Genomic DNA, 12,500 nt, shown 5'->3' on the forward strand with positions numbered 1-12,500 from the left:
CTTTTAATCACATTCCGTCTTGTGTGTGTGTGTGTGTGTGTGTGTGTGTGCGCGTGTTTGTGTGTGTGTGTGTGTGTGCGCATCCTCGTGCATGTATGCAGTGTGTGTGTGTGTGTTGCCCTGCTCAGACAGACAGTAATGAACCACTTTAATGCATTTAGATCGAGAAGCCCTCCCCCCCCCCACCACCACCAACCCCACCAACCCCCCCCCCCCCCCCCCCCTCCCTTTATAGGGACATACGCCACCTTTTATGGTCGCCCCCTCCGAGCCGCAGAAATGCTGTGCATTCACAAACTACCTCAGCCAAACGGCGATGAATGCAGTGCAATACAAATAAAAAGAGATTGGAGCGAATTGAGTATGGATTCTCTCTTTATTATTTTATTTATTTATTTATTTTTATACGAACTCCTCGTAACCCTCACACGAGCCTGTTATAGTATCCATGTGGTCCCTGATCCACAACTCCGTGTGTGTGTGTGTGTGTGTGTGTGTGTGTGTGTGTGTGTTGCCTTGACCTTTACGCGACAACGTTTTGAACGAATGGACGGTTTATTTCGGTTACGGTGGAAAAACCTGAAGTTTTGAGCGTCCAGTTCACAATACTGAAATGTTTTCCCACATTTGTTGTTGTTGTTTTTTTCTCGTTGTCGCCGAAATGGTGTGTCGGCTGAAGCCGAGGCTTATTTTCAACTGTCCCTTTAAGTTCAAGTGAAAAGGCAAAGCTTCTGTCGCGTCTCGTGTGTCCGTTTCCTTGACGACGGTAATCGCAGTCACTGAAAATACAACTTTTTCAAAACGGCTCCTCAGGTGGAACTTTTTGGGAAATGTCCGTGGAAACCGGGGACTTTAGTGCTTTTATTTTGACGGTCGCCATAATAAACAAATCGTCTGTCCACTAGAATGTCTGTGTTGTTAATGTGTAGCAGCGGATTGCATCTCCATGCGTGTGTGTGTGTGTGTGTGTGGTTTCATTCACAAGTGAACGACAGCGCCCCCTAGTGGACCAACATGAAATTTCAAAACGTTGCCGTGTAAACATGAAACTTCTCTAACTTAAAAACACAAAAAACAACACCTTTCGCTTGGACAGTGTGTGGCTTCATTTAAAAAACAAACAAAAAAAAAACAAAACAAGGAACAGCACCCGCTAGTGGCCAAATGGCATTCCTGCAATTTCTGTGAAAACGTTGACGAAACGGACGTTCCTGAACAAAAAAACGTAAAAACAAACTACTGCTGTGGTGCTGAGCAGCTGACGACGCGTTAGCCGCGCACACACACACACACACACACACACACACACACACACACACACACACACACACACACACACACACACACACCACGTAGTTTCATTCTTCCGGCCAAGGCGACTGTCATCATTGTGCAGCACAACTCCCATAATCCATCTGTGGCATGACAGGATCCGAAAAGCTATTCTTTGTTTCTCTCCGTTTGTCGATCTCCTCTTCTTTTCTTTCTTTCTTTCTTTCTGTTCCATCCTATTCTCACCCCCCCCCCCCCACCCTCCCCTCCCTCCTTCACATTTCCCCTCTGGAATGGTTTTTATTCTTCTCTCTTGTCTACTTTCGCTTTTCCAATTACACCCCCCCCCCCACACTTAATCTCCTTTTCTCTGGAAACTTCTATCGGGGTCTGATGGCGGTGGAACGGCTCGGCTGGAAGGAAAAATGAGTGATAGCTGGGAAATGATTGGTCGCCACGGTGATGGAAATGAAGATATTCACCATTATAATTACGCCGTTGATGCAGATGATAACGGCGGACATGAGGACGACAATGACGCCATTAATGCTGATGATTAAACGGGAGATGGGGGGAGGGGGGGGGGGGGGGTGTGGGGGGGGGGGCGACGACATTGAGACGCGTCGTTCCACGATACCCGGTCCTCCTCGCCGTCTCCCTCTCTGAACGCTTGTCCATGTTTGTCACTTCGGGGCCCACAGATGGCGAGAGACAGACGGAGGGGACGGACGCCAGCCGGAGGAGGGACGCCCGGTCCTCGGCCGGACACCACCGCAGCGAGGACACCAGCGACAGCCGGGAGGACGACGGGGCGGTGAGTCTCTCTCTCTCTCTCTCTCTCTTCCTCCTCCTCCTCCTCCTTCTTGTCCACGGCGGCCCGTTCACACTGCAGCCACTTCAAAACGCAATACTTTGGTAGTATCTTCGTCCGCGTCATCCGTCCACTACATCTGAATGTCCGTCTCCTCCGATTTTTTTTTATTTTTTATAGCGTATTGTTCTCAGAGCAAATGTCTGTGTGGTTTGGTTACGAAAACAACAGCGCCATCTGTTGGCCCCGACACCAAAACGACATGGTTTTTCGTCACCTCTGTCGTTTCCGGGTGAACCGACGTCGTTTTCAGAGCGACAGTCACCCGGAATAATATCGTTCGCCGTATGAATGTACGACAAACTCCCAATGGTGACGTTTATAACGTAGCGTTTTTCCACAAATGGTAATTACATCAGAAATCAATGTCTCATTGTATCAATGTGACGACGTATCAATGTGACGACTTATCAATGTGACGTTGTATCAATGTGATGACGTATCAATGTGACATTGTATCGATGTGATGTTGTATCAATGTGATGTATCAATGTGATGTTGTATCAATGTCTCATTGTATCAATGTGACATTGTATCAATGTGACGGCGTATCAATGTGACGTTGTACAACGAAATTAAGGTGCAAAAAAGTCATAAATAAGTAAATGGATATGATCTGTAATACACAATACTATAAAACAATGAGAATAAAAGCCGAAACTATCAACCGACATACGGTCACGCATTCCTCTGAGAATATTGTCATAGTAAAAAAAAAAAGAAGAAAAAAAAACACGGTAACTACAGTTTCTATAGTTTCCACAGTAACTACAGTTTCTGTAAATTCACAGAAACACAAATGTTAAAAAAAAACAAAAAAAAAATGAGTCAGCCTCAGTTTTCATTCTCATCCAAACACTTCAGCTTTTATTTCTGCTGCTGGCCGGTGCTTCATTTCGCCAGCGTCCAGAACCGCAGCCCCCCCCCATACCCCCCCACCCCTCCCCCCTCCCCCTCCTCCCGGGGCAATTAAAAAGAGATTAGGCATGAGGCGGAACGATCTGGACGTGTTGTGTCATGAAGTTGGTGAAACTATTGCAGGAAGTGGCATCTGTCATTAGACAGTTTTCTTTTTGTTTTTAGTTTTTTTTGGGGGGGGCATTTGATTGCAAACTTTCCTTTTAACGGCAGCTTAGCCTCGTGACCCCGCCCACCGCAGCGCATTTTAATAACGCCGCCAGCTGCTGCTCGCCTCGTATCCTGAATGCATCACGCCGGCCTGACCTCCTCGCCGAGCGTTCGCTTCTGTTTGACGGCGTTGGCTGATTTCAGGACCGAGCGATGCCCGGCAGCGGAATATCGGACGGAGTTTTGGACGTCGGCCAGGGATCATTAGCACGCGGCGCTCGCGGCGGTAAACCACCGAGACACTTTCACTCTTGTTTAGACTTTTTTTTTTTTTTTTTTTTTTCCTCCTCTACTTCTAAGCCTATTCAGGGTTAAGTTCGGTAATTTCAATGGATTTGATCTACCGGCGGAGGATTTCCAGGTCACCTTGAGCTCCCGTTACGTTCCAGCTTTAAGAATATTCGCGGAAATCTTTAAAAAACAAAACAACAAATTCGAGCTCAATGCACAAATGTGGACGGTTTGATCCGGGTGTCTGTTTAGGAGGATTACAAAGACCGGAAAAAATAAATAAATATACTTGGCTAATTTCTGCTTGGAATGGATAATTGGCTTCAAGGGCCTTCGACAATCAGCAAATGTTGAATCTCTAGCACAAGTGCTCAGCTCAGATTAGCAGGACGGCGTGTTTTGATTTCAAGTTGGGCTTTAAAACCACTGAAAAAGTGTGTTTAAAACATAAAAAATGTAAAAGAATCAAACAGGATTCTGTTCTGTCGTGTTTCGTCTCATTTTCAAATGATTATAGATTAGCGGGACGCCGTATTTTGATTCCAAATTGGGCTTTAAAACCACTGAAAATACATGTCGAGGGGAAGAGAAGTGTGTTTAAAAAAATAAAAAAATAAATAAAAAATCAAACCGGATTCTGTTCTGTCGTGTTTCGTCTCTCTTTCCAAATGATTATAAAGAAAACAGGCTGAAAATGCGGAACTTTGGCGTCTGTTTACCATGGCAGCCGTCTCCATGGAAACGGGGGAAGCATTTTTCTGAAACGCCACCGCCGTAGTAACGAGTTGTTCTGCACGCGCTCAGTAGACGGGCAATGAGAACAGAGTTTCCTCCTGTCGTGCCGTGACTCCCCGGTCAGTATTACTTTTATTTTGACAGTCACCGTAATAACAATCCAACTCGGTCCCCTGGACGTCCGTGTTCTCCCGTGTACTTTCAGTATAAAAACAACTGACGGCCAAATTTTCAGCGTTTCAAAGCAAAACGCTGGCGAAACAAAAGTTAAACCTCCACGCTCGCCGTTCGTTCGCCTGGCAGGAAATTTATCCTCAAAAACTGTATTTTTTTTTTTTTTCCTGGATCTGGTTCCAGTCCAGCGCCGACAGGCTGGTGGTTTCCGTGAAACTAGCCGAGGCGCTGAAGGCGGGCATTCTGCGCGAATTCCGAAGTATTTGGCGACGGATGTTTTGACACGCCTCAACCCTCCACGAGTCGGAGACGTCGACGAATAATCACATTTATTTGATTTAGTTTGACGGTGGAAGGATTCTGTTTGTAGCAACATCAAAATACTGTTTATTCAAAGATATTACCTTTTTTTTAAAAATATATATATATATTTTCCTTTCAATATAGAAATCACTTTCAATGCCAAGCGTGGTTGATTTTTCTCTCTCTCTCTTTTTTTTTTAAACGAATCATACTGATTATAACGGCGAACGCTTTCGACTTGGCTGTTCACAAGAAACATCTGCTGCCTTGAAATGTGCCTCTCAAACTAAAAAAAACTTGATATGATCAAGAATTGCTGATTTGCATAGAGCTGTGTACTGAAGTGTGTACTTCAAAGTGAGCTCAAAGAGTTCTGATGTTCGGTCGTCGCTTTCCGCCGCGCTTGACGCCCGTCGAAACGGCGCCTCGGTTTTTTTTTTGTGGCTTTTTTTCACAAACTGCCGCGGGAAAGTGGGTCTGTGGACCGACGAGTGAACGAGCGCGTACGACGGCTGAGAGAAGTCTGCTTCGGGGAGTTCGTCCTCAAAGGGAATGTGAAGTTCAGTGTGTCGTAGAAGATCTGCAAACTTTTCACATGTTGATCTGGTGGGAAAAAAAACAAAAAAACAAAAAAAACAACCCAAAACAAACAAGAAAAAGAAGTTGGTGCACTTTGTTCGTGTGGGTGTGAGTCGTCCTGCCGTGCACATCCAAGTTCTGCTTTATAAAAGGAACAAAGAAACCTTTACTGTGGTTTTGTTCCAGTTTGTTAAAAGTTTAGACTTTTGTTTTTTAAGTTTTACAAGCTGTTGATGAATTCTTCGCTTTTGAAAAAATAGCGACATGCGCTGTTTTTGCGCTTGGCGAAGCGATGACATTGTTATTGGAGTCATTTTGCAGAATAAATGTTAAAGCAGCTGCTCAACATGTGTTTTTTTTAAGTTTTTTTTAAGATTCGTTCTTTTAGGCTGAAACAATCTGCACCCAAGTATAAAGTCTTTCATCTTTCCAACCGAAGTCTTTCATCTTTCCAACCAGTCTGGACGAGGGAACCGCAACGATATTTTGAAAACTGCCCATCATTTATCATATCATTTAAATTACCAGACTACATCGATATGATTTGAATTCTGTAATATGTATTCAGTGATTTGCAATAAATACATTTGAAGTGATAAATTGATAAATTGATAAACCTTGAGAAACATTGTCACGCAGACAAAATCCAAAATAAGGTTTTCTGCCCCCAGAGAGCAGAGGGGGTATTTGTGACGCCGTAGACGTCGTTGCGTTTCCCTGCGTGGAGCGTATACGCACCGTACACACACGTATCTCACACACACGCACACACACACACACACACACAATCTGCAGGACTTTTAACACCCAAACACGGTTTAATTTAAACAGTTCTAATATCTCTGTGGCGCCGCCGACGGGACCGACAGAGAAGAAGAAGAAGAAGAAGAAGATATATCTTATTCCATAAAATGCAGTCGTCTTCAAAATCGATTTAAGTGAAGGCTTTAGGAAATGTGCTTGAAGAGATAAGAGTCATGAAGGAAAGATTTTTTTCTCTCCATTTTTTTTTTTTTTTTCCCCCCTCTCTTCTGAATGGCACTGCTCTAAACTCTAAACCTGCCTGATGGTGTTCAGGCTTCTCCCTCTGTTACAGTCAAATACAACTTTTTTTCTTTTTTTAAAGTTCCGCTCTGCGTGAGTCGGTGCGATGAAACTAAATATCTGCAAGCGTTTCGCTGAAGTCGGTCAAAACGTGCCAGGAACTTTATCTATGAATCCCCCCCCCCCCCCCCAACCCCCCCCACCCTCGAAACGGCAAGTAATTCTGTTTGCTTCAAATAATGATGACTTCAATGAACTGCACTCATGCTTGGACGGCAAATATGTGCTAAATCATCACAATTACAGTACTCGGAGATGGAACCTGTGTGTGTGTGTGTGTGTGTGTGTGTGTGTGTGGAGATTCCGTTTACAAGCTCTCTTGCACAATCGCCGCTCGGCCTTCTGGGAGAGTGCATAGTGGGGCATTTATTTCACCTCCCGCCAGACTTGACGTTCATCCACACGACGAGAAAATCGGCTCAGGGTGTGTAGTACACCTGCCAGGCCTTGGGGGGGGCGCTGTGACTCGCCAAAACACACCAAAAACACAGAAGAAGAAGACAGAGCATATAGAACTTTCGGAGTAGATTTCGTCTCGTAAACCTCTATATAACTCCAGTTCTATAGGTCTATGGTCACGCTCCTCCTGCTGCTAGCATCATGTAGCTTCTGCAGCTTGTAGTCCACGATTGTTACGGTTATTTGATGACATCACAGATCGTGGCGGGGGGGGAAGAGGGGGTGTGCGATTACGTCATCTTTTCTCCACAGGTGATCGTTTTTTTTTAATTATTTTTTTATTTAAGGTAGTGCAGATAAACAATACAAAACCGTAAACGTTTCCAAAGATGTGTTCAAATGAACAATACGTTCTCTATACAAAAGTAATACAAACTAGTGCTACCTCAAATACTATTTACATAACGTGTGTGTGCGTGCTTGTATATGAAATACTAAGTGTGACTATGGAGGAAACAGGCGACGGTTTTTGCCGACTTTGCGCTTTTTGCCAATCCGACAAAAGAGAGAAAAAAACAACCCGTTTTCACACTTTTAAAAACACGCCTCATCGTCTGTAAGTTCAAAACAATATAATTGAGGCTCTCAGTCGATATGTGAGGTGATGCCGCCCCCCCTCCACCCCCCCCCCCCCACCCCCCCCCCCCCTCCACTTAGAGAATGTCACTACCAAAGGTCAGCGCTGTGTTCGATGTTCGCAGGCCTGATGGCCACAAATGTGTGCATTTGTGTGGCGAGAGGGAGGACAGAGTGTTAAATGTGCTGCGATGTGGGTCGTCTTTCTCTCCCCTTCTTCACCTCCTCCGGTTGACGCCGCGGAATAATGACTTGGCGCTCCGCTAAATTTCCCCTTTCCAACAATTTCAAACAATGAAACCACAAAAAAAAAAAACCCCGCCTGAATGTTAAAATTCCCTCGAGGATCGTGCGCTCTGGAGGGAAATGGAGAGAGAGAGAGAGGAAAAAAATGGATTGACCTTATTGCGGCATTTAGCTTTTGACAGTTGGAGACACTTTTTTCCGTTTTTTCTATATTTGCACAAAATAGAAATATGCCTCGGAATTTACAAGAGAGGAAATCCTATGAAATCCTCCCCGGGAAACATTACTGGAATGAAAAATGGAAGAGATACTAGCAAAGGAGCGTTGGCAAAGTTTTATTGGAAGCACTTTTGTTAAATAGTAGTACTCAGTTTATAAGAAAATCTGAATGTCGGTACAATGTAGGGAAGTTCAAATAACATCTGTGGGAAAAAAAACCCAAAACGTAATAATATATAATGTATATACTGGGAATGCGTCTTTTAACTCGTCTTTTAAAAAAAGTAATATAATGAATTTTATTCCAATATACACACAGATTACAAAAAACATATAGAGATATAAATGTAGATATATATATATGTATTGTGTATATCTATATTAGCGCTGCAACTAACGATTAATTATTTGAATAATCGATTAATCGGCTGATAATTTTTTCGATTAATCAATAAATCGGTTTAAAAAAAAAAAATTCAAATTGGAAGACCAGTTGATATTGAACAAACCAAACACCAAATATGTTATAGTTATTTAAAAGAATATGACTGACAATATAAATACCTATATACACATCTATATAACTTGTATACATGATAATTATCAAATAAGACTGAATGTACTTCTACAGTCCAGTTTCATCCTGAGGGAACCAGAATAGTCAAATTATTGCTATAATAACCTTTAGATTTACACTCCAAAGGTTTTCTTTGTTGCGGTCACAGTGTAATGTAATGAAATTATCTATATTTGTACAAGATCAAACACTTAGTACTGAAAATGATTACAGTCGCAACATAAAGTCAATTTTAATGAAACTTTCTGGTGCAAAATACAATGAAATGTCAAATAAAAACTAGTATAAATCCTCTATAACCTCCTCGTTTGATCAATAATGAAATTAGCTGCCAAACACTTTTAATAATCAAATTTTAGCGATTTGCTGTTGCAGCCCTAATGTACATATATATATATATAAACATATATATATATCTCATATATACACATCGTCAGTAGAGTAAAACTAACCAGCTCAGACACACATTCTTCTTCACGACAAACAACCACAATGCAGGAGCGTTTTCAATGAAACCGGCAGTCGTTAACGTTAATTGAAAGATAAATTAAGTGTTTTATCTCGGCTATAAAATGCTGCATTAGCACACGATTCACAGCCAGTCGCGCGGCGGCGTCGCGCAGCCATGTTTTATTTTCACGCGCGTCCATTTGTATCTAAACAGTCGGCGTGTCGTAAATATCGCACATTGAGGTGAATCCAGAGTTAGTGAATTTATTTTTTTTAAAGCCTGCAGAGAGATTGAGAGCGCGCGTTGAGGGGGGAGATGTTTCACGGCGGCGCTGACGGATGGGGGCCGGCGCTATTGTCTTTCACCCCGGCTGAGATTTTAATCATGGTGGCAATTTTTACAACGGCCCATAAAGCGCGGCGGCCGGGCCTCATTGTTAACCTCCAGTCGCTTTTCGGGGGCTGTAAATATGGCCGCCTTACACCGCCCCGGCCTTGCGGCGGTGGTTTATGGGCGACGGGATGAGGTGGTGATGGAGTTGGATGGTGGGGGGGGGGTAGGGGGGGGGGGGGGGAGTGGGGTGGAGAGGGGGGGGTCACTGCAGAGTAAATAAAGTCGAGCTCAGCATTGATGTCGGGCATTGGGCTCCACCTGATGACATTAGCATCCGAGCTAATTTAGCTTCCGATGTACTGATGAGTCGTTTACCAGGTGGCTGTCACATTTAGCATTTAAAACAATAGCGATTAAACCCCCCCCCCCCCCCACCCCCACCCATCCCTTCGCTGACCTCATTCCTGACATTTGGTTGACAGGCTCCCCTGATTGGCTCTGCAGCCGCCCGAGTGGAAACGGATCTCCCACGAGGCATTGAGAACATCAGCTCGCCTGTCACCCCCCCCTCCCTCCCCCCTCCCTACCCCCTCCACCCCCCCCCCCCCTCCCCCGAGAACCCCCGCGCTGTCATTGTTTTCTGGCCCAGCTCTTCACTATTTCGACGCCTCGGTTCAGCGAAACGCTTTAATTACATTGGGATTTTTAATCATGGACTCCGCCGTCGGCCTCGTTCCCCCCGGAGTCCGGCGACAGGTGGGACGGTCGGGATGAAGATGACGGAGTGTTTTAGATAAACTCGTTCGGTTGGTGGCGGCAGGTTGAGGCGGAACGTGTCGGGTGTTCCTTGGAGTCGCTGAAAATGAAAAGTTTTAGCGGAACGTGGCGGTACGAACGTAAATGTTCTGAAGCGCTGGTCGTGTTGCAGGATATAGTTGTTCTGCACATGCTCAGTAGGTGGCTGGAAAAAACGATGCCACGACTCCCAGTCCATGTTCTCGTGAGACTTGGTACTTTTATTTTGACAGTCACCGTCGGAACGATCCATCTTGGTGGCTGAGATCAAAGACATCAAAGCTCTAAACAGGAAGAACATCCACTGTTGAGTTCCGTAATACTTTTTTTTTATTTGTCGGCCGTTTCGACTGACAAACGTCTCCAAAAAAAAAAAGAATCTGAATTCTGTCGCCGGTAATTTTGATATGCTAAAGTTTCTCGAGAGAGTTTTTCCAAAAGGCACAACAGGAAACTTGAAAAATGTCGTACTGTTATATAGTATTACTGAAATGAATATATTTGTATTTGTAGCCTCATAAAGTCGAGTTTATGCCGAACATAAGTCCAGAACCTCCGTAAATAAACTATTATAGATGTTTTATTTTCCCAATACATAATAATCTGCTAATAATAATTTTAGAAAAATCCTCAAAGCAGCTATCGCCGCATATTGTGGCCTTTGTGTGAAGGACGTGGATTTCCCTGCCTGCTGGACGCACTTGGAAGAACTTTTTGGCTTTTAATGGAACTGCCGCTATCGCTTGATTCCAATACTGAAACAATTATCAGGCGACGACAAACGTGATCGAATCAGATGGTATCGGATGCTCCGGAGAAGAGAGCGGATCGTCAAACGCGTCGACTCCTGCAGGCAGAATTGCATTTTAAAGTGCTTTTCAGAGGAAGGGGCCTCGTCGTCAGCCCCGTTCATGTAAACGCTGATTATTTTCCAGTTATTGTACTTTGTGCTGATTGAAATAAGTTTGGCTGCTCGAGTTGCTTGTTTAAGTTCAATCTTATGTAGTAAAAGTTGTGTATTTTTCCACAAAATGTGTTAAAACGGTATAAAAACTGACGCAAAGATGTCAAGATATTCAGTTGTATTCAGTTTCATTACAATTTGCTCATTTTCAGCAGTAATTGTTTTTTTTTTGTGGTTTTAATCTGAAAAATCTACATTTCCATCATGTACACCGCAAATTATTTGGCTCACGGCAAGATTTTAAATACCTTTTTTTTTTTAATGCATAATAGAAAATTTGGCTTGTTTTTAAAAGGTATTTATTATATTTCCTCATGAATTTTTCCAGTATCATCAACAATCTGGATTTACAAATATTTCTCATCACGTAAAATGTACTTGCTGCACGAACTGATCAGTTTTTTTCTCCAATGTTTTTAAAAAAAATTGTTTTCAGCATTCACATAGATAAAATCATTTGTTGCACATTTCATTTCTTTCTCTATCAAATAAACAAACAACCCACCTCGTCCCGCCCCTCCCCCACACATACAACCAACTTAACGATAGACGAACAACAATGATACGTTTGTTCTTGGTATTCAGCGGTATTTATTTATTTATTTATATTTTTCGTAGGTGCGGAAGTTTTCTTTCTCGGTAAAATTGAATAAACTATTAGTCACTTTGCTTGAAGTATTGAAAAGTCAATAAGTTCATTTTGTCGTTTATGGAGATCTGTTGAGAATAAATGTGGAATTTTAGAGTCGAGATACAATTGATCCCGCGTGTGTGTGTGTGTGTGTGTGTGTGTGTGTGTGTGTGTGTGTGTGTGTGTGTGTGTGTGTGTGTGTGTGTGTGTGTGTGTGTGTGTGTGTGTGTGTGTGTGTGTGTGTGTGTGTGTGTGTGTGTGTGTGTGTGTGTGCGTGCCAGATTAGACGAGACGGTGCTGCTCCTGTTGCGGCGCGATAAAAGGGAAAACAAAACGAAACGAAAAAGGCCTCACGCCTCCATTTTTCTTCTGTTTCATTAAAAAAAACAAAAACAAAACATCAAAAGAAACGGCGAACAAAAGAAACGAGGCTCGGATGAGAAGAAACGCGGAGGACGAGCAAACAATGGTGGCGAAACGTCGGTCCTCCTCATCGCTGCTCCTGGATGGATGGATGGATGGACGGATTGATTGATGCATGGATGGATGGATGCATGGATGGATTGACGGCCGGCCGGATGGATGGATGGATGGATGATTGATGCATGGATGGATGGATGCATGGATGGATTGACGGCCGGCCGGATGGATGGATGGATGGATGATTGATGCATGGATGGATGGATGCATGGATGGATTGACGGCCGGCCGGATGGATGGATGGATGGATGATTGATGCATTGAGGGATGCATGGGTGGATGGACGGACGGATGGATGGATGCATAGATGGATGGATGGATGGACTGATGTATGGACGGACGGATGGATGGATGCATGGATGTATGGATGGA

The 12,500-nt window shown here is 43.7% G+C and overlaps 1 protein-coding gene across 1 annotated transcript in view; it reads left to right on the top strand.

The window, feature by feature from the left end:
* b4galnt4a (beta-1,4-N-acetyl-galactosaminyl transferase 4a) overlaps nt 1-12,500 on the top strand; it is a gene marked incomplete at its 3' end in the record, with an annotated part of 189,151 nt that overhangs the window by 65,545 nt on the left and 111,106 nt on the right. The window contains exon 2 of the mRNA XM_080504793.1: nt 1,974-2,086. Coding sequence (XP_080360919.1) covers nt 1,974-2,086 — 113 coding nt within the window. The remainder of the gene's footprint in view (nt 1-1,973; nt 2,087-12,500) is intronic.

The sequence above is a fragment of the Blennius ocellaris genome, assembly GCF_963422515.1.
Source record: "Blennius ocellaris genome assembly, chromosome: 11".
Classification (NCBI taxonomy): domain Eukaryota; kingdom Metazoa; phylum Chordata; class Actinopteri; order Blenniiformes; family Blenniidae; genus Blennius; species Blennius ocellaris.